General features: G+C 44.0%; 1 protein-coding gene across 1 annotated transcript in view; it reads left to right on the forward strand.

Annotated features, from left to right (window-relative positions):
- Window positions 1-25,000, forward strand: part of Hasp (Hig-anchoring scaffold protein) — a 137,778-nt gene that overhangs the window by 65,039 nt on the left and 47,739 nt on the right. Inside the window, exons 6-9 of the mRNA XM_080285677.1 lie at window positions 16,197-16,388; window positions 19,803-19,979; window positions 21,970-22,143; window positions 24,738-24,917. Of these exons, the coding sequence (XP_080141803.1) occupies window positions 16,197-16,388; window positions 19,803-19,979; window positions 21,970-22,143; window positions 24,738-24,917 (723 nt within the window). The remainder of the gene's footprint in view (window positions 1-16,196; window positions 16,389-19,802; window positions 19,980-21,969; window positions 22,144-24,737; window positions 24,918-25,000) is intronic.

The following is a 25,000-nucleotide window of genomic DNA, read 5'->3' on the forward strand; positions in this document are numbered from 1 at the left end:
ACAGACAGGATAAGGTGTAGTAAATGAATAAACAAAGATAAATAGATATACAAACAAACAGATAAATTAACAGGGAGCAAAGGAACCCGATAAAAGTAGATAGAAGATAGATAGATAGATTGACTGACTGACTGATTGATAGATAGAGAGGTAGCCAAACTGTGTAATGCAAAAAGAGTATATTTCAAACTCGAGAGAGAGAGAGAGAGAGAGAGAGAGAGAGAGAGAGAGAGAGAGAGTTCAGAAGTTAACTATTGTCTCTCTGTTAACTACTTCAAGGATAGTTGGATAAGACAATGTTAAGTTCTCCTCTCAAGTATTTCTCCTCCTCCTCCTCCTCCCACCTCTTATTTTTCCTCCTCCTCCTCCTCCTCCTCCCACCTCTTATTTTTCCTCCTCCTCCTCCTCTCTCTTCTTCCGCCTACTTTTCATCCTATCCCTCTTCATCCTCCTTCTTGTCCTCGTCTTCCTCCTCCTCCTTCTCTTGGCTTAATTTCTCTCTCCCAAGTTCTCCTCCTCCACTTCTTCCTCCTTTTCCACCTCCTCCTCCTCACTAATGTTACTCCTTTCACCTTAACTTGGTCCAGATTTTCGTCCTTTTGTTTGATGTAGTTCGGCGGGGAAGTAAGACAATACTATGGCTTTACATTCTCTCCACTGCACTTCTTCATGACTAGCATCAAATTCTAGTATTAATCTATCGTTTCAAATCAGCATTCAGGATGGGGAGACAGCAATTTTCGGCCAAGTTAGAGCAAAAGGAGTATAGCCAATCTTGTGAGTGGAAGATAGAAAGATGAATCGTAAAAAATAATATGATAGGGATAGACATTTTAGTCCCTTCACTACAAAAGGTGTCGCTTAAGAATAAAACTGTGATAAGGTAATAAGATTAAAAAAAAAAAGCATCATCGTCCTGAAAGGGTTTATGGCGACTGCTTTCAAATCCAAGAATAACATACTGGATTGTGTCGCACTTTTCTGCCACCCCGTACACTAAATAGAATAAGATGAACTGATAACCTGATAGACAGAGACAGATAGATAGATGAATAGACAGAGGTAGATAGACATATAGATAAAACGCCGTATATATTATTAGAGGGATAATCAAGTGCACAAAGATCCACGTAAACATGATACAGAGGGATATATTGAGAGAGAGAGAGAGAGAGAGAGAGAGAGAGAGAGAGAGAGAGAGAGAGAGAGAGAGAGAGAGAGAGAGAGACCAAGTTATACTCTCTTAAAAAAATGCACAGACGAACCAGCACACCTAAATCCACACATGTAATAGACAGATAGATAACAGATAGACAGACGCATGTAACAGATAGATAAACAAGATAGATGCATTACCTATCCCACCCATCGATCACTGCATCAAGAAGCATCTCAGAGGCTGGCTCCCGAAACACCTGAACTTCCCCACAACTTCAGGTATTCGTCTGGGAGTCTTGGCGGTGGGATGAGGCCAGGTGAGTGAGTGAAGGAGACGGGATGGAATTACTCAAGGAAGGAGGAGAAGGAGATGGAAAGAAGGGAAGAGGAGATGGAGAGGTGAAGAGGAGGAAATGGAAAGAAGGAAGAGGAGAAGGAGAAGACAGAAATGGAGTAAGGAGAAGAATGATAATAAGAAGGATCTGTTGCCCAAGAGTTCAACAGAAAAGCAAAACACACACACACACACACACACACACACACACACACACACACACACACACAAATACCAGTACAACACACGTCTCCTCTTAACTGAATGTGGACTGATATACATTTGCAAAATTTTAAGAAGGGACGCTTAAAAATCACACCATATACATTAATGTTTATAACTTGACTTTAATATAGCAATAGTCCGGAAGAACAACTATGCAACATCACAACACAATCTATATCCTTATCTTGATACTGTTGCAAGATTGTACGAAGAAAAAGTTTACCCATTCAGTACGCTGACGCAATATATTATCTGTCTCCTGAAATAATTTTTTTATATAGTAATCCAAAATTCCAAAAAGAATGAAATAAAAAAAAATTGTCACATGCTTCTTCCTCTTAATTCTTTACATATACATTTCCAGAATCCCTCACAGGAAAATTTTATGCCAGAAATACAAGCAATTTCCTTCTTTCTAAAATTATTACTAATACTGTATTCTTAAATCCATTATATAAAATAAAGAAAAAATCTGTTCAAAGTTTTCTCTCTTGCTGAAGGCTTTATCGACCCTCAAAAAATTCCAAACATAATCACAAATAATTTTCCCTCTTTCTTAATTGTTGTTTGATAATGCTGTAGAGAAACTTAAAAAAATAATAAATAAAACATTCAATATATAGCTTCTCTCTCTATCTATCTATCTATTTATCTATCACAAAAAATAAAACAACCACTATATAGTTTTTAGGCCTCTCTCTCTCTCTCTCTCTCTCTCTCGTCGAAAAAATAAAGAAAACATTTACTATAGGGTTTTCAGGGCTTTCTCCCTCTCCCTCTCTGCCTTCCATTTTCCTTCCTCCTCTCACTCACTCAAACCTAAAATTAAATCAAAGAGAAATGGGGGAGAAAGCTGCAATTTTGTTCTCTCTCTCTCTCTCTTTCTCTCTCTCTCTCTCACACACACACACACACACACACACACACACACACTTTCCTTTTACATGTCCCTCCTTTTTTCACCCTCCAAGCTCTCTCCACTTAACTAAAACTGAATAATTTACATTTAATATTCTCTCTCTCTCTCTCTCTCTCTCTCTCTCTCTCTCACGCACACACACGTCACTTATTCTGTTTTACCTCCCCTCCCCTATATTTCTGTGTGCGTGTGTGTGTGTGTGTGTGTGTGTGTGTGTGTGTGTGTTCTACGTCTTCCACTTTGTCTTTCTGTCTTATTCCTTACGTTTTACTTCTGAATATTTTCCAATTTTCTCGTAATTTCACTGCCTTCTCTCCCTCTCTTTACTTTATTTTACTGAGGAATATTTCTCTCCCCTTCTCCCCTCCTTCCTCTTTCTCCCTCCCCTCCCCTTCTTATTTCATGTTTTAGTCCACTGTGCTTACTCTCCCTGCTCCTCAAGCATGTCTCTTCCCTTTTAAATCTCTCTCTCTCTTTTCACGCTCTTCCCCTCTCTCATTCTCCCCTCTTCTCTTCCTCTCTCTCATCAGTTCTTTCTTCTTCTCGCTTTCTTAATTTGCAGGTTATTTTCTTACGTTTATCTTCCTCTCTCCTCACGTCTGTCTCTTATTTTTCCTAGCTCTCTCTCCTCTCTCTCATGCATTTCATCTTCCTTTTCTTAATTCTTTCTGAACTTACTATATTTATCGTACTTTCTCCTCAGGTACGTTTCTCCCTATTCTCATCTTCCTTTCCCTCTTCCTCCACTCATTCCTACGTCATCTCATCCTTGCTTCCCACTCTCCTCCCTCCTTCGTCTTTCTTCCCCTCCTCCTCCTCTCTCATTCCTTCGTCTTATCCTCGCTTGCTTCCTTCTTTCCTTCCTCCTTCGTTCTTCTTCCCCTCCTCCTTCGTGCCCTAATATGTTCACTTTCCTTCACATGCGTGTCTCCTAATCTTTTATTTCGCTCCCCCTCTTGCTCCTCCGTCTTCTCTTCCTCCTCCTCCTTTTTTCCTTCCTTCTCCTCGTCTTCCTTCATGATTTATTTTATGACGCTTACCCTCCTTCCTTTCCTTTATCTCTTCCCCTTCCTTGTTAATCCATTATCTCGAAATATATATGATCATTCCTCATCTTTACTTTGTCTTATTATTTTCTTCTTTTCCTTTCCTTTACTTGTCTTTATTCTTCCTTCATCTTTGTTTGTTTTGTTATACGATGTCTGCTTTCCTTCCTCTTCTCTCTCTCTCTCTCTCCTTCCCTCCCTCTCTCCCGTAAATTATTATGTCTGTCTCTCCTCCTCACGCCACTCTCTCCCTCTCTCTTCCCTTCCTCTCCCTCTCACTCCTTGCTCTTTTTTGTCCTTCCTGTCCCCTCGCTTCATCCTTTGTTTTATCATGTTTCACTTAAGTTCTCTCTCTCTCTCCCTCCTCCTTCTCCTTGCTCTTCATCTCTTAGTGTATTAGGTCAACACATCTTCATCTTCTCTCCCTCTCTCCTCTTTTTTCCTCCTCTCCTCCTCATTCCTTCCTCCTCTCTGTTCTTTCTTCTCCTCCCCTCTCTCTCACATCTTCTGTTATATTTATTTTCCTTCCGTCCTCGCGTCCGCCTCTCTCTCTCTCTCTCTCTCTCTCTCTCTCTCTCTTTCTTCCCCTCTTCTCCCTCTCTCATTTAGTATTTCATTACGTCTTTCCTAGCGTCTTTCTCCATTCTCTCTCTCTCTCTCACCTACATACGTTCAGTCCTCCTTCCCTTCCTCTTCCCTTTTTCTCAGTGTTCTGTTGTCTTTATCCTTCTCTCTCTCTCTCTCTCTCTCTCTCTCTCTCTCTCTCTCTCTCACCCAAGGCTATTTAAACTGCTTTGCATACGTAATGGCCAAGTTAGGAGGGGCGGGGCGTTGGGAGTTAGAAAGAGAGAGAGAGAGAGAGAGAGAGAGAGAGAGAGAGAGAGAGAGAGAGAGAGAGAGAGAGAGAGAGAGAGAGACGGTGATCCTGACGTTGCTATTTCGATTCCCGTTTTTTTTTTTTTTTTTTTTAATGCGAGGAAGAAGGAACCAAAGGCCATGAGCCCGCAGTAACAGTTCCCTCCAAGAGAAAAACAAAATACAATAGAGAGCCAAATTCAAGATCCGATCATTTTGAGATGCCTGGACACACTGCGTTTGAAAGACTGGAGATCATAGGCAGGAGGAAATACAGACAGAGGGAGACAGTTCCAAAGCTGACCTGTTGCATGAATGAAAGACTGGGAGTAACGGTTAACTCTTGCATTAGAGAGTTGGACAGAAAAGGGATGAAAGTCTGCTGCCAGACGGGTGCTACGCGCCCGTCGTAGAGGTGGAGGAATGCAAGCAGACAGTTCAGAGGAGCAGTGACCATTAAAGCAGCGATAGAAAAGAGATAAAGATGCAACAGTGCGGCGAAGAGACAGAGGTTGAAGGGAGTCAGTAAGAGGAGGAGAGTTAATGAGACGAAAAGCCTTTGACTCCACCCTATTGAGAAGAGCTGTATGTGGGGAGCCTCCCCACACATGAGAGTTGTACTCCACACAGGGGCGGATAAAACCCCTGTATAGAGTCAACAATTGTGCAGGGGTAAAGAAAGAGCGGAGTCGGCTTAGCACACCCAATCTCTTGGAAGCAGATTTTACAAGAGATGTAATATGATCTTTCCAAGATAAGTCCCGAGTAAATGAAACCCCAAGCATGTTCAAGGATGATGCAGGATTAATCTGAATATTATTAAACATTAGTGGGTATACCTGTGGAAGATTTTGTCGGGTTGATAGGTGTAAGAACTGAGTCTTAGAAGCATTAAAGACAACCATATTATTTTTACCCCAGTCAGAGATATGAGCCAAGTCAGACATTAGGTGTGCCATAGCCTCATCCCTTGTTTCTTGAAGTAACTGTTGAGATGGGCGTTGCGGGAACCGAATGGAAAGGTAAAGGGTGGAGTCATCAGCGTATGAGTGGATAGGGTTAGATGTACAGCTTAGAAGATCATTGATGAATAAAAGGAAGAGAGTTTGGTGATAGGACAGAGCCCTGAGGAACACCACTGTTGATAGATCTAGGAGAAGAACGATGGCCGTCTACGACAGCAGCTATAGAACGACCAGAAAGGAAGATAGCGATGAAGGTACAGATAGAAGGATAGAAACCGTAGGAGGGCAGTTTGGAAAATAAAGATTTGTGCCAGACTCGATCGAAAGCCTTTGAGATGTCAAGTGCAATGGCAAAGCTTTCGCCAAAGTCCCGAAAGGAGGATGACCAGGAGTCTGAAAGGTAGGTGAGAAGATCGCCAGTGGAGCGTCCCTGACGGAACCCATACTGACGATCGGAAAGAAGGTTGTGATAGGAAAGATGCCTTAAAATTTTTTTATTAAGAATTGACTCGAAAACTTTTGAAATACAGGACGTTAAAGCAATTGGACGATAGTTGGAGGGTTGGGAGTGGTCACCCTTCTTTGGGACTGGCTGAATGAGAGCAAACTTCCAGCAAGAAGGAAAGGTACAAGTTGACAGACAAAGGCGAAAGAGTTTGCCTAGGCAGGGTGTAAGCACAGAAGCACAGTTTTTGAGAACAACAGGAGGGACCCCATCAGGCCCATATGCCTTGTTAGTACTGAGGCCAGTAATGGCAGAAAATACATCAACTGAAGAAATTTTAATGTCAGCCATGAGGAAGTCAGAGGGGGGAAGTGATGGAGGAACAGCACCGGAATCGTCTAAGGTGGAATTGGAGGAGAAAGTCTGTGCGAAGAGATCTGCTTTATCAGTAGAAGAAATAGCTACAGAACCATCAGAGTAGAAAAGAGGAGGGAAGGATGATGAGGTAAAGTTGTTAGAAAGATTTTTGGCACGGTGCCAGAAGGAGCGGGAAGAATTCGAGTTGGAGAGTTGAGAGCATTTAGTATGGATGCAATTATTTTTAGTAGAGCGAAGAACAGACTTAGCACGATTCCGGGCAGAAACGTAAAGATGATGTGATTCAGGGGTGGGTTGGCTCCGGTACCTTTTGTAGGCCCTCTCCTTGTTGCGGACAGCATTAGAACAAGCGTGATTAAACCAAGGCTTTCTTGCGTTAGTCAAAGGATATGAGAAAGGAATGTATGCTTCCATGCCCGAGAGAATAACCTCCGTAATGCGCAAGGCACACTCAGATGGCTCACGGCCATGGAAGCAATAATCATTCCAGGGAAAATCAAAGAAGTACTGCCTGAGGGCCTCCCAGTCCGCAGCTCCAAAATGCCAGAGACGACGGCAGATGTATAGACTGGTAGGCAGGAAGGTAGGTAGATATATGCTGATAGGCAAGTAGACAGGTAGATAAATGGGTTGGTAGACAGGACGATAGATAGACAGACTAGCAACAGGTAGGCAGGAAGGTAGGCAGATATCTAGGTTGGCAGACAGGTAGATATATGGATTGGCAGGCAGGAAGGTAGGTAAATATGTATGTTGATATAGGCAAGAAGACAGGTAGATATATAGACTGATAGACAGACCAGCAAACAGGTAGGAAGAAAGGTAGGCAGGTAATCAATAGACAGGTCGGTATGCTGGAAGGTAGATAAGATAGATAAAGACTAGATAGATAAATATATAGGATGGACTGATGAAAGGGAAATAGATGCAAATAATAGATAAACAAGCAGGTATGTTTTCAAGACAGACGATTATACTTACAAACAGACGTAACCAAACAATCGCAAACAGACAGGTAGGCATGAAACGTGAGCCAAGCAGATAATGAGCACAGGTACACAGGTAAGCAGGCAGGAAGGCAGTAAGGTAAGAAAGTCAGGGAAGGCAAGGCAAGAAATGGCAGGCAGGAGACAAGTAGGAATAAGGTAGGAAGGTAGGTAATAAGGGATGCAGGAAGGCAGGAAGGCATTAAGGTAAGCAAGGGTAAAGAAGGAATGAGTTAAGACAAGGAAAGCAGGAAATAGGCAGCAATAAGGTAGGAAGGTAGGCAGATAGGTAAGCAGGAGGGCAACAGGGAAGGCGGGGTTGAGGTAGGAGTGAGTCAAGGAATGTAAGGCAAGGAAAGATAGGTAGAAAACATCAATAAGGTAGGGAGATAGGCAAATAGGCAAGCAGGAAGGTAGAGGTAGAAAGGCAATTAGACAGGTAGGGGTGGGGTAGGAATGAGTTAAGGAAAGTAAGGTAAGAAAATTCAGACAGAAAATAAGCAGGAGTAGGGTAGGAAGGTAGAGAGATAGGCAATGAGGAAGTAGGCAGATAGGCAAGCGGGAAGGTAGGCAGACAGACAAGCAGGTAGATATGAAGACAATAAGGTAATTAAGGATTAGGTAGGAAAGAATCAAGAAGAGTAAGGCAAGGACAGGTAGGGAGGAGGAGGCAGCAATAAGGTAGGAAGGTAGGCAGGCAACCGGGTAGTATGAACAGACAGACAGGTAGGATGACAGGTAAACAGGTAGATAAAAAGGCAGTGAGGCAGAGGTCAAGGAAAGTAAGGTAAGTAGAGGCAAGGAAGGCAAGAATAAAACAGGAGGATGGGCAAGCAAATAGACAACGAGGGATAGTAGACTGAAGGAAAGTAAGGTAAGGACGGCTAGATGGGAAGAGATGGAGGGAAGGAGGGAGGTACTGAGGTAAGCAGGCAGTAGGTCGAAGTCAAAGAGAGTAGGGTAAGAATGGGTAGGCAGGAGGTCGGCACTGATAAGGCAGGAAGGCAAAAAAGGGAAGGGAAAGTAAGGTAAGCACAGAAATATAGATCAGTAGGAAGGAAGAAGGGGAAGAATGAAAGAAGGAAGAAAGAAAGGCAGGAAAGAAGGAAAGAGGGGAGATAAGCAGACAGGCAGGAAGGTAGGCACACAGGGAGGAAAGCAAGCAGAAAGGAAGAAAGGCAGGAAGACAGGTAGTTAGGAAGGCAGGAAGACAGGTATGCAGGCAGGTAATGAGGCAGTGAGGCAGGAATGGGGTCAATAAAACAGAGCCAGGTGGATATATACAGTAAGTGGTAAGGCAGCGGGAGAAAATATATGGACAAACAGGTAAAAATAGCACACAAGAGCACGCAGGAGGCAGGCAGTAAGGTGAGGTAGGGAGGAAGGTAGAGAGGAAAGAAAGAGGGAGGTAAGGAGGGAGAACGGGAGGAAGGTAGGAAAGAAAGAGGGAGGTAGGGAGGAAAGGAGGGAGGCAGGGAGAGAGATGAGGTACAGTAGGTTGTGAGGAAAGAAAGAAGGTAGGAAAGGAGGAAGGCTGAGGAAGAAGTGAGGGAGGTAGGGAGGGAAGAATGAGGGAGGCAGGGAGAGAGGTAAGGTTGGAAAGGAGACAAGAAAAGACGTAAGAAGGTAAGAAAAGAGGAAGGTAGAAGGGAAAGAAAGAGGGAGATAGGGAGGAAGGAAAGGAGGAAGGGTGGGAGGAAAGAAGGAGGAAGAAAAGAGGGAGGTAGGGAAGAAGGACTGGATGGAGGGAGGGAATGAGACAGGGAAGGGAATTAGGCATTACGCCAAAGATTAAGGAAGGAAATGAGAAGGGAAGGAAGGACTGAAGTGAGACAGGGGGAGAGGTAAGGAGACAGCAAGCGAGGAGGGGGAAGGTAAGCCAAAGAGAGAGACAGGGAGGGAAGATGAAAGGAAGGTAGTGACAGGGAGAGAAGGAAGGGAGAGACAGGGAGGGAAGAAGAGAGGAAGGGAGAGACTGGAAGGGAAGTAGGTAGGCATGGAGAGACAGGGAGGGAAGAAGGTAGGCAGGGAGAGGCAGACAGCGAGGTAGGCAGGGAGGCAGGCAGCAGATAAACAGAGTAGTTATGGAAGTATGCAAAACACCTAACTTTATTCCCTGAGTTTTCTTACTGGGACGAAGGAGAGAGAGAGAAAGAGAGAGAGAGAGAGAGAGAGAGAGAGAGAGAGAGAGAGAGAGAGAGAGAGAGAGAGAGAGAGAGAGAGAGAGGGGGGGTTGGATAAACGATTAAAGAGATGGGGAGAGGCGAATAGGTAGTGAGACAGTGATAGACAGAAAGACGGTCAGGTAAACAGACAGAGACAGGCAGACAGAGAAAGCCAAAGATTGCGGGGAGGTGAAAGAGAAACTGAAGAAATGGAAGATCAAAGAGAGAGAGAGAGGATGCAACAAAAACAGAAAAGAGAGACAGACTTAAAAGAGCAAAGAAAAACAGAGAGTAAAAGCAAGACAGAAAAACAAAAGGAAAGAAAGGTGGGAAAAACAGGAGGCTGGATGTCAGGAGGGCGAGAAGGAAGAGGAATTAGAGGAAAGGGAATAATAAAAATAATAAAAAAAATAATAAAAAAAGGAGAGCAAATAAGACGAAGACAAAACATAAGAAACAGAAGAAATGAAAAGAGAAGGGAAATGAAAGAAAGAGCAAAAAGAGGAGAATGAGAGAAAGCGTAACATGAGGGAGAAAGGGGATCAGAGAAAAGCGAATTCTGAGAGAGAGAGAGAGAGAGAGAGAGAGAGAGAGAGAGAGAGAGAGAGAGAGAGGCTGGAGGAGAGATTAAGGTAATGGGGCAGATAATGCAAGAGAGAGAGAGAGAGAGAGAGAGAGAGAGAGAGAGCGAGAGCATAAAGCAATTAAGGACACACACTCTTTTCTCCCGATCCTCTCTCTCTCTCTCTCTCCCTTTATTCCCCCTAGTCCGTTTTCTTTACGTTTCCCTAATATTCACAATAAATATGAGAGGGAAAAAAGACGCAAACAGAGCAGTTACCCTTCAATTCCCTTCCTTCGTAACACTCAACTCTCTCTCTCTCTGTCTATTTATCTAACTATCATATCTATTTTCTCATTTTCTTTTCTTTCCTCCATTATTTAAATTACTTCCAATATCTTTTTTTTCCCACTGCTTTCTCTCCATCTCTCTCTCTCTATTTCTCTCTTCTCTATCCTTTTACTTTCATTATCTCGTCATTCCACTATTCCCTTTCTCTCTCTCTCTTTTTCTCTCTCCATGTTCTTTCCTTTTCTCCATCTTCTTCCTTCTATTATCTCTTCTTTCCATTACTCCTCCTGTCCTCTCTCTCTCTTTCCCTCCTTCATCCATTATTCATCATTCACAGCCCATCCAATCACCCAGAAAATCGAATAGGATTTTGTGACAGTCCCCCCTCCCCGAGCCTGACTAAAAGGGAGGACTCCTGTATTCTGAACAACGCGATAGAAAACGGGGATCGTCACTGAATTTGGTTTGGCCATGTGGAGAGGATGGAGGGTGAAAGACTGACGAAGAGAGTGTATGTGAGTGAGGTGGAGGGGGAAAGAGGGAGGGGGAGGCCGAGGATGAGATGGAGAGATGGGGTGGAGAGGTATATGAGAGAGGGGGGTGTGAGCTGGGAGCAGGGGAGTGAAATGGCGGGGGACAGGGCGACTTGGAGGCGATTTGTTTGTGGCCACCCCAAACGGGATTGAGGCGTCTGGCAATAGATAGATAGATAGAATTTCGGTACGATGTTTGTTTTTTTTATTTGTTCGCGTTACCGCTCTGTGATATTATTTAGCTCGTTTTTTATTTATTTTATTGATTTATTTATCCAGTGACAGTTTATTGTAGACTCTTTTATTCAGCTTAGGAAATAGCCTCATGCATTCTGGGGGGTTTACCAGGGTTTCATCGAACTTTGTCAAGGCTTTATCGAAACCTTCAGACTCAAAAACTGTACATTAACTTACACAAAAATTTCTTTAATTGATGTAGATTAAAAAAAAGAAAAAAAAATCAGGACTCAGTACAAAAAAATGACATTCTTTTTTTTTTATATATATATTCTTTGCAAATTTTTATCAACTTTGGAGGATATCTAAAGAGAGAAGGGATTGAAACACGTAGCTTTATCAATCTTATCAACATTATCCTTTTTTTATATATCATAAGGAACTGAATTACACCTTTATATCCCTTATCAATACCACACAATTCTTTATCATAGTCTTGCTACCGATAAGGGATTCTCTCCAGCCCAGGGGGAGATCGCTCGTAGGTTAAGGTTAATTAGCCTCATGAATTCAGGTGTGGTTGGGAATGGTTAGGTTAATTGGAATCCAGGTAATGTTGGCTGGAGTGGATCGGTTGGGGTCCCTGTCCTCATTTAAGTAAATTTTGAAGCCATTCCCTTCACTCAGTCTCTTGAATAGTTCTCTCCCTCCCTCTCTCTCTCTCTCTCACTACAACATATTCTGTAATCATCTCCCTTTTCTCTTTCTCAGTCAGATGTATACAATTAATATTCTCTCCCTCCCCCCCTCTCTCTCTCTCTCACTCCTCTCCTTCCTTCATCCTTTATCCAGTTACGATTTCATCCCTTCCTCGTAACTCTCCCTTCCTCCATTCCTCTCCCTCCCCCCGTCCTTCCTCCATTCCTCTCCCTCCCCCCGTCCTTCCTCTCCCTTCCTCCATTCCTCTCCCTCCCCCCGTCCTTCCTCTCCCTTCCTCCATTCCTCTCCCTCCCCCCGTCCTTCCTCTCCCTTCCTCCATTCCTCTCCCTCCCCCTATCCTTCCTCTCCCTTCCTCCATTCCTCTCCCTCCCCCCGTCCTTCCTCTCCCTTCCTCCATTCCTCTCCCTCCCCCCGTCCTTCCTCTCCCTTCCTCCCTTCCTCTCCCTCCCCCCGTCCTTCCTCTCCCTTCCTCCATCTCTCTCCCTCCCCCCGTCCTTCCTCTCCCTTCCTCCCTTCCTCTCCCTCCCCCCGTCCTTCCTCTCCCTTCCTCCATCTCTCTCCCTCCCCCCGTCCTTCCTCTCCCTTGCTCCAGTACTCTCTCTCCGCACGTCCTTCCTCTCCCTTCCTCTCCCTCCCCCCGTCCTTCCTCTCCCTTCCTCCCTTCCTCTCCCTCCCCCCGTCCTTCCTCTCCCTTCCTCCCTTCCTCTCCCTCCCCCCGTCCTTCCTCTCCCTTCCTCCATTCCTCTCCCTCCCCCCGTCCTTCCTCTCCCTTCCTCCCTTCCTCTCCCTCCCCCCGTCCTTCCTCTCCCTCCCCCCGTCCTTCCTCTCCCTTCCTCCCTTCCTCTCCCTCCCCCCGTCCTTCCTCTCCCTTCCTCCATTCCTCTCCCTCCCCCCGTCCTTCCTCTCCCTTCCTCCATTCCTCTCCCTCCCCCCGTCCTTCCTCTCCCTTCCTCCATTCCTCTCCCTCCCCCCGTCCTTCCTCTCCCTCTCCTCTCAGTCTTATCTGTATTCACGTCGTCTCTTCCTTTTTTCCCTATCTATTTTTGAGGATCATATTTCTATCTACTCCTCCTCCTCTCCATTATTATATCTACCCTTTTCACAATCCAGTTATATTACCTCTCCTTTCCCTACCTTCGCTTCATCTTTCATTCCTATCCGTTCTTAAAGTTCTCTTCTACCCTCTCTACATTATCTATCCACCTGTCTGTATATCTATCTTTCTATCTATGTCTCTCTTCATCATTTCAAATCTCTTCTCTTTCCTTTCCCGATCAACCACATTCCACATTACTCCATCCTCACATTCTCTCCATCTCTTCTCTCCCTTCGTCTCCATTTTTTTCTCTCCTGTTTTCCTCCTGCTTCCTAACTCTTCCTCTGTGTTCTTTCTACCGTCTTTTATTATTAGTTCCCTCTATTTTTTTGTTTGTTTTTTAATCTTAACTTTTGCCTTCTTCACTCCCACCCACTTTCACTCTCCTCCCCCCCTTTCTCCTCCACACACAGCTTCTCTCTCCTTCCCTCCCACCCTCAATTTCCTCCTACCTCGCATTTCTCACACCTTCCCTCCCCCTTCAGTGATTCTAATTCCTTCCCAAACGTCTTCCCTCTCCTTCTCATAATCTTCGCATCGCCTTCCTCCTCTTCACAGCCAACCTCACGCCTCCCCCTCCCTTTCCTTCCCTCCTACCCAACCTCAGCATCTTCCTTCTCTCTCTCTCTTCATCCCTCACTCCCCTCCATTCCACACGCCCACACTCCCTCTTCCTCCATCTTCACATCTCCTTCCTCTCCCATCCACACGTATATCTTCCCATCCTACCGCCCATCCACTCTCTCCCTCTCTCTCTTTACCTCCCACGCCTCTCTCTCTCCTCCAGTCCTCCTCCCTCGCTTCATTATAACTATCTTCCTCCATCTAAACTTCTCGGAACATCCCCAGATCTCTTTTTCAAACACTCCTCTTCAATTCTCCCTCAACTCCTTACACTCTCCTACTCAGTTTCTCATCCAGTTAAACTCTAGCCCTTCTTTATTGCCTGTTCTCGTTCATCTAGCTCTTCTTTCTCTCTCTCTGTCTCTGTCTCTCTCTCTCTCTCGCTCTCTCTTTCATTTGAACACGAATAAATAAGGTAAATCATTTCTTAAGGTTTAAAATGGCACGTATTCTCATGGTCCTACTCTCTGTCTCTCTCTCTCTCTGCCTATCTATTTATCTATCTATCTGGTACAGGTACATTACCACCGCCACTATCATCCTTATCACCATCCTCACCCTATTCCCATTATCACGAATAGGATCACACACACACACACACACACACACACACACACACACACACACACACACACGCACGCACGCACGCACACACACACACACACACACACACACACACACACACGCACGCACGCACGCACGCGCACACACACACACACACACACACACACACACACACACACACACACACACACACACACACACAGTCGAGCTACCATTAAAACTCAAAAATGGTCCACGCCTCTATTGACCTGCCCTCCAAAGTTTCGAAATCATCCGCTTTAATCTCAATTCTATTTTTCTAATTAAAACTACCAAATTCTATCTAGCTTCCGTTCTGTTTACGAGTATCTGCCTGTCTGTCTCTTCTTTCTCCCATTGCTATCATTCCTCTCTCTATTTTACCTCTTCCTTTACTTTATCTCTTTATGTCTATTTATCTATCACACATCTATTTCTCCCTTTCCTTTAGTCTCCCTCTCATCTGCCTCTCCCTTCGCCCTTATATTTCTCCCTTCCCTCTCTCTCACTCCGCCTTTAATGTCTCTCACTTTATCTTCCCCAGTTCTGCACACACACACACACACACTCTCTACCTCCTCCTCTCCCTTCGCACTTATACTTCTCCCTTCCCTCTCTCTCTCTGCCTTTTATATCTCTCACTTTATCTTCCTCAGTACTGCACGGATTCTCTCTCTATCTATCTATCTTTATATCTATCTACCCCAGCACCGCACAGCATAACTTGTCATCCTAAACACCTTCCTTAACTGCCACCTTCCCACTCCGTCACTCTTTACTTCTTTCTCCCTGTTTCCTGTTTCATATCTTAGCATATCCCTCCTCTCTCTCTCTCTCTCTCTCTCACACAGTGAAGGAGTTAACTAAGCCTGTAACACTTTTAACGCAAAACGTCTATCGTAATAAACAGACAGACAGACAGACATCGGAAAGACAGCTGGACAGATAAATGGACAGGTAAACAGACAGACAGATAGACAAATAGCAAGACAGACAGACAAATAGTTAGCTAGACGGATATAGATAGACAGATAAATGGATGGATAGACAGGCAGATAGACAGGTAGATAGACAGATAGACAGCCATCAAGTTTCACTCATCCTTACTTCCATATTCTTAATTTTCAAGATAAAACGAGTGTAAAATTGGATTGGATCATTTAATTAAGCTAGGTACCTTTATTTCTCAGTCTTCCCCTTCCTCCTTCGCCACATCCTTCTGATCCCCTCTCCCCTCCTTCTCTCACTCCTCACGTTTTCTTTCTAATCCTTAATTCTCTCTCTCTCTCTCGGTCTATCTTTCTTTCAGATTCTCTCTCTCTCTCTCTCGGTCTATCTTTCTTTCAGATTCTCTCTCTCTCTCTCTCGTTCAATACGTTTTTCTTATTCTTTTTTTCTCCTTTCTCCAGGATACTTATCGCATTCTCCCTCTCCCCCTCCCCCTCTCTCTCTCTCTCCTGTCTTACATTTTCCTTATCTCTAACTCTCCATCTCTTTATCTCTCCCTCTTCTCCCAAGGTCTTTCTCTCTCCTGTCTTACTATTTCCTAATCTCTAAATCTCCATCTCCTCCCGTGTACTGAATGGACCCTCCCTCTTAATCGTCGCTCACCTCTCTTCCTCTCTCTCATATCTTCTCTCTAACTACTCCTCTCTAATCCTCTCTCTTTTTCCCCTGGTCTCCTGCACATACCCACCTTCTCAATAATTCCCCCCCCCCTCTTTCTTCCCTCTCTCTCTCTCCTGTATTTCACCTTCCCACGCTCTTGATAATTTCCTCTTATCTCTTTTTACTTCTCTTATCCCCACTCTCTCTCTCTCTTTATCTATCTTGTCTATCTATCTATCCCATTGTGTTGCACCGACCTACCCTCTTGATAATCTTCCATCGTCTCTTTTTTCTCTCTCTCTATAATTCTCTAACCCCTTCTCTCTCTCTCTCTCATCTGCTCTCTTTAATTCTCTTTCCCTCTCTCCCACTACCCTTATCTTTCCTCTCTCTCTCTCTCTCTCCAATTCTCTCATACCTCCCCTCTCTCTTTTATCTTCTCCCTTCAATTCTCTCTCTCTCTCTCTCTCCAATTCTCTCATACCTCATCTCCTCTCTCTAATTCTCTCTCTCTCTCTCTCCCTCAGTGTACTGCACGGACCCTCCCATCATCCCCAACGCACGACACAATGGTATGCCAGGCCAGACGCGATTCGAGGTCAACCAGACGCTCCAGTACTCCTGCTACGAGGGGTACACCACCAGGGGCTTCTCCGTGGCCAAGTGCTTCCTCTACAACAACACCATGCAGTGGTTTGGCCCGGAGATTGAGTGCGACCGTGAGTACCGCGTGAGAATTGAGTGCAGTGGAGTGGGGGTATGCGTTTGGATGGAAGGGAGTTGAGTGTGGAGTGAGAGGAGTTGAGTGTGGAGTGAGAGGAGTTGTGTGTGGAGTGAGTGGGGTTTGGGTGTGGACTGAAGGGAGTTGAGTGTGGTGTGAGTGGAATTTGGGTGAGGGGAGCTGAGTGTGGAGTGAGTGGAATTTGAGTGTGGACTGAGGGGAGTTGAGTGTGGAGAGAGTAGACTTTCAGTGTGGATTGAGGGGAGCTGAGTGTGGAGTGAGTGGATTCTGAGTGTGGACTGAGAGGAGTTAAGTGTGAAGTGAGTGGAATTTGGATGTGGATTGAGAGGAGCTGAGTGTGAATTGAGCGTGTAGTGAGTGTGAATTGGGTGCAGTTGAGTGTGGAGTGAGTGGGTCTTGAATGTGTTGTGAGTAAGATTTGAGTGTGTGCTGAGTGGAATTTGAGTAGGGTCGAGTGTGTAGTGAATGGGACTTGAGTGCGGACTGAGGGGAGTTGAGTGTGTAGTGAGTGTAAAGTGAGTGACTTGAGTGTGTGGTGTGTGGGATTTGAGTGTGTAGTTACCTGTGAACTGAGTGTGATGTGAGAGTGACTTGAGTGTGTGGTGAGTGGGATTTGAGTGTGTAGTTGAATGTGAACTGAGTGTAGCTCCGTGTATAATGAGTGTAAATTGGGTGAAGTTGAGTGTGTAGCGAGTGTTAATGGGTGGATCGGTCAGGAGATTGAGTGCGACTGTGAGTATCTTGAGTGCAATTGAGTGAAGAGAGACACTGAAACCCGTGTGAGTGAAACTTAAATTACAAAGAGAAAATCAAGCCCATTAGATGTGTTAATTACAGTTAATTAGTGTCTATTCTGCATTACAGAGAGAGAGAGAGAGAGAGACAGAGAGAGAGAGACAGAGAAAGAGAGAGAGAGAGAGAGAGAGAGAGAGAGAGAGAGAGAGAGAGAGAGAGAGAAAGAGAATAACACCAATGAAAAAAAAAATTGCCATCTACAAATATTTACCAACTTACCTAAAAAAATAAATAAATAAATAAATAAATGCTTCCCTTCCACCCAGCAAGTCCTAAAAAGAAAATAAAAAAGGCAGGAAAAAAGACGAGTGACTCCAACACATAACTTAAATATCAGTATTGAAGAAAACAGGTGTACTCTTACCTGCATTTTGAGACTGGGTAACTAATTAAGACTGTGAAGATGGTGACTGGATACACCTTACCTGTAAAGAAAAAAGAAAGAAAAGAATGGGTTAGTTCACAGGTAAAGTGATTGGTTGCTTGTGTGTGTGTGTGTGTGTGTGTGTGTGTGTGTGTGTGTGTGCGTGTGTGTGTGTGCGGTAGTTTGCAGGTGAGATTGAGAGTCGGCGTGAGTTTTATTGAAGGGAATGTCCCGCTTGTTAACTTTGATCTGTTTCCCCCAACTCAATTTCCTCTCTCTCCCTCCCTCTCTCTCTATCTTTACCTCCTTTGATACTATGTCCTCATTCTTAAATCTGTTCTTGCTACCTCCAGTCTATTCTTATTCATTCGCAATTGAGGGTTTGATGTAGATTCAACTGAAGCCTGCAGTCCACTGGGTTCACGTTTCAACACCAATAAAAACAACAGTAACAACATATGATCCCCCCACCAGAAAAGGTCTCCTCTAAGATGCGGATGATGATGATGATGATGTGGTGGTGGTGGTGGTGGTGGTGGTGGTGATGGTGATGATGATATGGTGGTGATTCTGTTAATGAAGATAATGATAATGATGATACTGGTAACATAATAATCTCCCCACAAGAGCATCTCCACTCAAAAAAAAAAAAAAAAAAAAAAAAAAAGCTATACACTCACTCCGGTTATCATCTGTTTAACTGCCTCATCTTCACCCCCTCTTCTCCCTCCCCACCCTCATTTTACCCCCCCCCTCATTCTAATTGATTTTCCCTCTATTTCCCCATCCCTCTTTTTTCTCTTCCACTCTCATTTCATCCTTCTCCCTCCTTCTTTCTAAGTCTTCTTCCTTCCTCTACTCGACTTTCTCTCCATTTCTCCATCACCTTTTCTCTCTCCCATCCTCATCTCATCCCTCTTCCTCTTCTTCCTCTCTTACCCTCTCCCACCCTCATCTCATCCCTCTTCCTCTCCTTTTCTATCTACATCATCATCTCATAGTGTAGATACCATAGTCATGATCTGAGAAACAGCCAAGAAAGGAGCAGTAAGTCTCTTGTTGTTTGCATTCCTCTGTACTCCCTTTGTATTCCTAGCAATAGCTTAAGGTCTGTGTTGTGTGTGTATATAACTGTATGTAACTGTGTATATAACTGTATATATAAACGTATGCAACTGTATATATACTGTATGTACGTGTAATTGTGTGCTATTTGTAATGTCTAACTCCCTTGTTCTACTTCCTTCCCTCTTTCCTTCCTCTTTACCTCTCATACCCTCCTTCCTTCCCTCCCTCCCTCTCTCATACCCTCCTTCCTTCTCTCCTTACCTCTCCCCTTCCATCATTTACTCTCTGCCTCCCTCATTCAATGTCTCCCTCTCTCATACCCTCCTTTCTCTCCCTACCTCCCTCCTTCACTCCTCTCTGCATTCTTTTCTCTCCCCCTCCTCCTACCTAGTAAAAATTAATAAATCTGTGTATATGTGTTTCCTATGTAGCTCTGTAAGAATCTCTCTCCCTCCTTTCCTCCATCCCTCCCTAACCTGCTTCATCCCTCCCCACACACCCAAGACTTTTCTTCTCTCCCTTCCTCATCTCCAACTATCCCTCTCCGTCTCATCCCTCTCTTCCTTCCTTCCCTCTCCCTCCCTCCCTCCCTCAAGCTCTGTCTCTCTCTTCCCACACAGTCAAGACATGTAATTACCCAGAACACATCTTAAGAATCTCCCATCTCTCCCTCTATCCTTCCTTCTCACTCATCGTCCTTCTCCCTAGCTCCCTCCCACATCCCCTGTCCCTCCTTCTCTCCCTCACCCTCTCCTGAACAACTGTAACCCTCAACTCCTTTTTCTTCCCTCTCTCCCTCAACTCCTTCTTCTTCCCTCTCCCATCCCTCTCTCCCTCAACTCCTTCATCTTCCCTCTCTCCTTTCTCTCTCCCACACCCTCTCCATTTCTCCCCACACATTCAAGACTTGCAGTGACCAGGGGGACATCCTACATCCTCCCTCCCCATTGCATTTTCCTTCTCCGTCTCTCTCCTCCCCAACCATCCGTGCCTCTCCCCTCCCTGACCCTGTGCATCTCTCCCCACATCCAAGACATGTTGTGACCAGGGGGACATCCTACATATCCCCCCCTGCTTTCCCACATTCTCTGTCTCCCTCCTCCCCAGCCATTCGTGCCTCTCCCCTGCCTGCCTCCCTGACCCTCTCCGTCTCTCCCCACACAGCCAAGACATGTGGTGACCCGGGGGATATCCTAAACGGCTTCAAAGAGGGCTCCTGCTTCTCCTTTTCCTGCCGGGTGTCCTACCACTGTCGTCCAGGGTTCGAACTCGTGGGTCGGAGTGATTACTACTGCCAGCACGATGGCACCTGGACGCCCAGAGAGCTGCCCGCTTGCTCCCGTGAGTAGATAGATAGACGGATAGATAAACACAGATAGACAGATAGATAGATGGAAAGATAGATACATTAATAGACAAACTGAGGGAGAACTGGATAATAGAGAGGTTGGTGGATAAGTAGCCTGATACATTTAGTAGATTAAAGATAGATACACACACAAATAAACACATACATATAACTACATATACATATACATACACGCAAATATAACATAGCGGAAAGATATATATATATAAACAAACGGATACAGGCATAATACAGACGGTCAGGAAGGAAGGAGGTTAATATAAACAGATAGACTGACGTAGACACTTGCATATAGATTGGATAGATAGATAGATAAGAAAAACTGAATATAATAAACAGTAGATGGGAGACGAATGGACAAAAGTGGGAAAAGTTTGAAAATGGAGGACTGGAATATCAAAACAAGAGACAAAAAGATAAAGATAAGGTTAAGGAAATGAAGATCTTAAGGTGTAAAGAAGTCATTAGTGGAGAGATGAAGGTATGAAAAGAAAGATAGAACTGAAAGATAAGAAGAAGAAATGAAAAAAATAAGAAAGAAACAAAGGAAGGAAAATATAACAAGAAAGGGGAAAGAAAGCATGACAAACAGTAAGGAAAAGACGACCAGAAGGAAAAAGAAAGTTGAGAGGAGAAATAGGGAAGGAAAATTAACATAAACAAATAGGCATGATAATATGAAAAATGAATAAAGGTTATGAGGACATGGAAAAGAACATGAAAACTGGGGGAGGAAAAGAAGGAAACATGACAGGAGAAAAAAAATGAACGGGAAAATTATATGAAGAAATATGAAAGCTAAGAAAAAAATAAGGAAGAAAAATGACGAGGAAAAATAAGAGGGGGGAAAACAAGGGAAGAAAAGAAAATAATGAGGATTTGAAAAACGATGGAAACTGAGGACAAAACAAGGAAGAAAAATGACAAGAAAGAGGGGAAACGAAAGGGGGAAAATGACAAGAGGGAAAATGAAAAGAAAATATGACAAAAGAGGTGAAAATTTTAAGGAAAAAATGACAAAAAAAAAGAGGGAATAACGAAAGAGAAAAAAATACGATGGAAAAATAAAAAATAAAACGACAAGGAAGAGGGAAAAATGAGGAGAGGGGAAAAAGATGAGGAGGGAAGTAATGGGAAGCTGCTGGTTTAAGAGTGAGTGGTGGCGGTGTGCTATTACAGGTGGGGACAGGAATCGATTACCTGTGTTTGTCTAGCATTAAGAGAGGAGATTAAGGGAAACACGGTTAGGCCGATCTTATTACCTGCCGCCCCTCTCTCGCGTTACCTGTATGTCTTCTCTGCTATTTTTTCTACTTTAATTCTATCGCCCCCTTCCCCCTCTTTGTCTGTGTGTCTGTCTGTCTGTCTCTCTCTCTCTCTCTCTCTCTCTCTTCGTATTTCTCTTCCGTCCACTTTTTTTTTTTTTTTCACTACTCTCTCTCCCATGAATTACAGTGGTTCAGTAGCTCTCAGTCTGATCCTCCTTCTTCTCCCACTCCATTACTTTCTCTCTCATCACTTACCCCTGTCCTCTTCTCACCCTTCCCAACTCACCCTCTCTCTCTCTCTCTCTCTCTCTCTTCCCTCTTCAGTCACTCCACTTTCCTCCTTCCTACTAAATGTCTCTCTCTCTCTCTCTCATACCTCCCGAATCACCCCAAAATCCCTCCATTCCCTTCCACCCCACCCTCTCTCTTCACTCCCTAATCACCCCAATATTCCTCCTCCCTCCTAAATCACTCTCGCTTCCCTCCCAGTCACCCTAACTTTCCTCCTCATCATCATCATCATCATCCCTCTCCTCTCTTTTCAATCAGCAAAATTTTCCTCCTCCCTACTCCTTTCTTTCCTCCAGATCATCCCACAGTCACTCCCCCCCTCCTTCTCTGTCTACCCTCGTCCCCTCCAGACCACCCCCTCCCTCCCTCCAGGCTCACCCCTCTCCCTCTCTCCCCACCTCAGCCGTGCAGTGTGAGACGCCGGAGAGCCCAGACAACGGTAAGGCCATCTTCATCGCGGTGTCGTATAACGCGGTGGTCTCCTACGAGTGTAATTACGGGTTCATGATCGTCGGCTCCTCCACCAGACGATGTGGACCCGACAAGAAGTGGAGCGGGATCAAGCCTATCTGTAAACGTAAGTGGGTGGATGGATGGAAGGGTAGGTGGGTGGATGGATGGATGGAATGGTAGGTGGTGGGTGCATGGATAGGTAAACAGAAGGATGGATGGATGGAACGGCAGAGGGATGAGCAATTAGAAGGATGGAAGGGTAGATAGATGGACAGGTGGAAGGATGAGTGGGCAGATGTATATGTGTATAATACTGTAACCTCTCTATGTATGACTGTATGTATGAATGTATGAGATTAACCTTTCTATGTACGTATATATGTATGATACTTTAACCTAGGTATGTATGACTGTGTATGTGTACGTATGAGACTAACCTTCCCGTGTATGTATTATGTGTACGATACTTTAACCTCTCTATGTTTCCCAGGTATGAGGCAGGTACCTAAATTGGCCGTAGATGTACCCCACACCTGTGCCACCCCAGCCTCATAACACCTGCAAGACACCTGTTATGAGGCCCACAAACCTGCATGTTTGTATCACACCTGGTATTCTCGTCGGGCTAAGGGTCTCCCAAACACTTCTTCCTTACCGATTTATTTATTTATTTATTTACTTGCATATTACATTTTAGTTTTTTTTTTTTTATATTGGCTGTCCTGGATGTTTGAGACTTCAGAGGGTAATTTGGGGGTCTAGTTCTCAACCGAAACGAAACCACAATTACTGACGCAACGGAACTACATTAACTAAGAACCTAATGGTCTAATTTACCCATTAGGTCATTAGTAATTGTATTTCCGTCACGGCTGAGTCTTGGACGCTTTGTTTATTTAGCATTCATGACTCAAAATTAGCCTCCAGCCCCCTCAAAAAAATGATAAATCACACGAAGCTTCTCAGTTTATCATTCAAGACTCAAAATTAGCCTCCACTCCCCCCCCCAAAAAAAAAAAAAAAAAAAAAAAACTCTGGGAAGCTTCTTTACGATTCAGAATTTTCCACCCCCTCAAAAAAAAAAAAATAAAAAAATAAAAAAAAAATGGAAGTTCTCAGTTCATATAACAATTGACTAAAAATGAGCCCATCCACCCCCACCAAAATAACTAAATAAATAAAGAAAGAAAAGCATGAAAGTTCTCACATTTTCCGGGTCTCTTTATTCGTTGGCATAAGTATCGTAGTAGCAGTATAGTGACCTTCCCTGTCCAGAATGCTAGTAAGGAAGAAGTGCACGGGTCTCCTAAGCTTACTAGAATATCGTCCTGTGTGTCTACCCATCTCACAACAACAACAGCAACAACAACAACAACAACAACAACAGGCACCACGCTAAAAACACGAGATTAACTAATTAGGCGATGCGTGTATGAAACAGGATGCAAATATGAATAAACAAATAAAAAACGTAAAGGCAATTACGTCCAGGGCCAGTGACATGAGTTTTATTTATATATATATATTTTCATTCTATTTTATTTTATTTATTCTGAAGTCCTTGTAAAGACGAACAGGTGACATGAGGGTTTTTATTTTATTTGTTTTATTTATTTTTTGTTGTAATCCCTTGTCAAGATGGACAGGAAGTAAATTAAGAGCTATATACTTGGGGTCTGAAAATTTGCTGCCTTGAAATCACGTCAGAATAATATCAAACAATTTTCAACATCCCTTACAGAGATACACAGACATATTATAAACAGACGTAATTATTAGCCAATTCTAAGTTTTCCTATTTAAGTCTGTTCTAGAAATTTGGATTAGCATAAAAAAGGAGGGTACGCCACTCAATAAAATTTCTTAGGGCTTTGATATAGATAAAGTCAGCCAATTATCGAGGTTTTTATAATGTCAGTGACGCACGGTATATTGCTCCTATTCCCGACTTACAGCGCTCCTAGTAATTATAAGACCGGGATATCAAAGAAACACTAGACTGTACCACACACATCAACTAGATTATTTTATGTTTATCGCACCTTTTCGTGGGTTTAGTAAACATAACGGGCAGGATGTTGAATTTGGCTCTCCTTATTCTTGTTTTTGTTTTCTTTTCTTGGAGCGAACAATCTTGCGGGATTCTGGCCTTTGGTTCCTTCTTCCTTGCATTAAAAAAAAAAAGAAAAAGGTTATGCCACAGAACGCTAGACCTATTCAGAGTTTAACACAATTTTCACTACTGATGGGAAGACGTGCCAGGGCAAAAGCATAATAAAAAAAATCATTAAAATACACCTGTTTTCAGCTTTATACGCGGGATGTCAAATATAAAACTACAAAACAACACTACACTACACTATCCTTTTTACACTAACTTGGCCTCACCATCTCTCCACCTTGAAAAGCTGAGTTGTAGCAATAGATTAACGCTAGAATGTGATGCTAGTCACGAAGAAGTGCTGTGGAAATGATATAGAGTTGGAGTATTGTTGTTTCCGGCACGGAGCTAAATGCAATAAGCTTCTAGACGAAAATCTGGGCCAAGTTAGTGTAAAAAAGAATATACCTCACATATCACACCTCCAGTAAGTAATTAAGTACAGGTAAGCAGGTAGTAATTAACAGGTAGAGGTGGACGGCGGCTCACCTCCAGTAAGTAATTAAGGCGGTAAGCACAGGTAATCAGGCAGTAATTAACACGTAAAGGTATACTAGAGGTAAACTGCGGCTCCCCTGGGATACTTTACAACGGGTGGACGGAGGGGGAGGCGACGACCATGGACGCCGTGGTGGAGTTCAGGTGTCACGATAGCATGATGTACGAGGGACCCAACCAGCGAAGGGCCGTGTGTCTCTCCAATGGTACCTGGTCGCTCCCCCTGCCCAGGTGTTATGGTACGTGTGTGGAGGGGGGTGGTCGAAGGTAGGGAGGTGGGGTGGGAAGTAAGGTATGAAAGATGCAATGACAGGGAGGATTA

Source organism: Coenobita brevimanus, chromosome 107 (assembly GCF_032717465.1).
Source record: "Coenobita brevimanus isolate Jiangsu-jjx chromosome 107, ASM3271746v2, whole genome shotgun sequence".
NCBI lineage: Eukaryota > Metazoa > Arthropoda > Malacostraca > Decapoda > Coenobitidae > Coenobita > Coenobita brevimanus.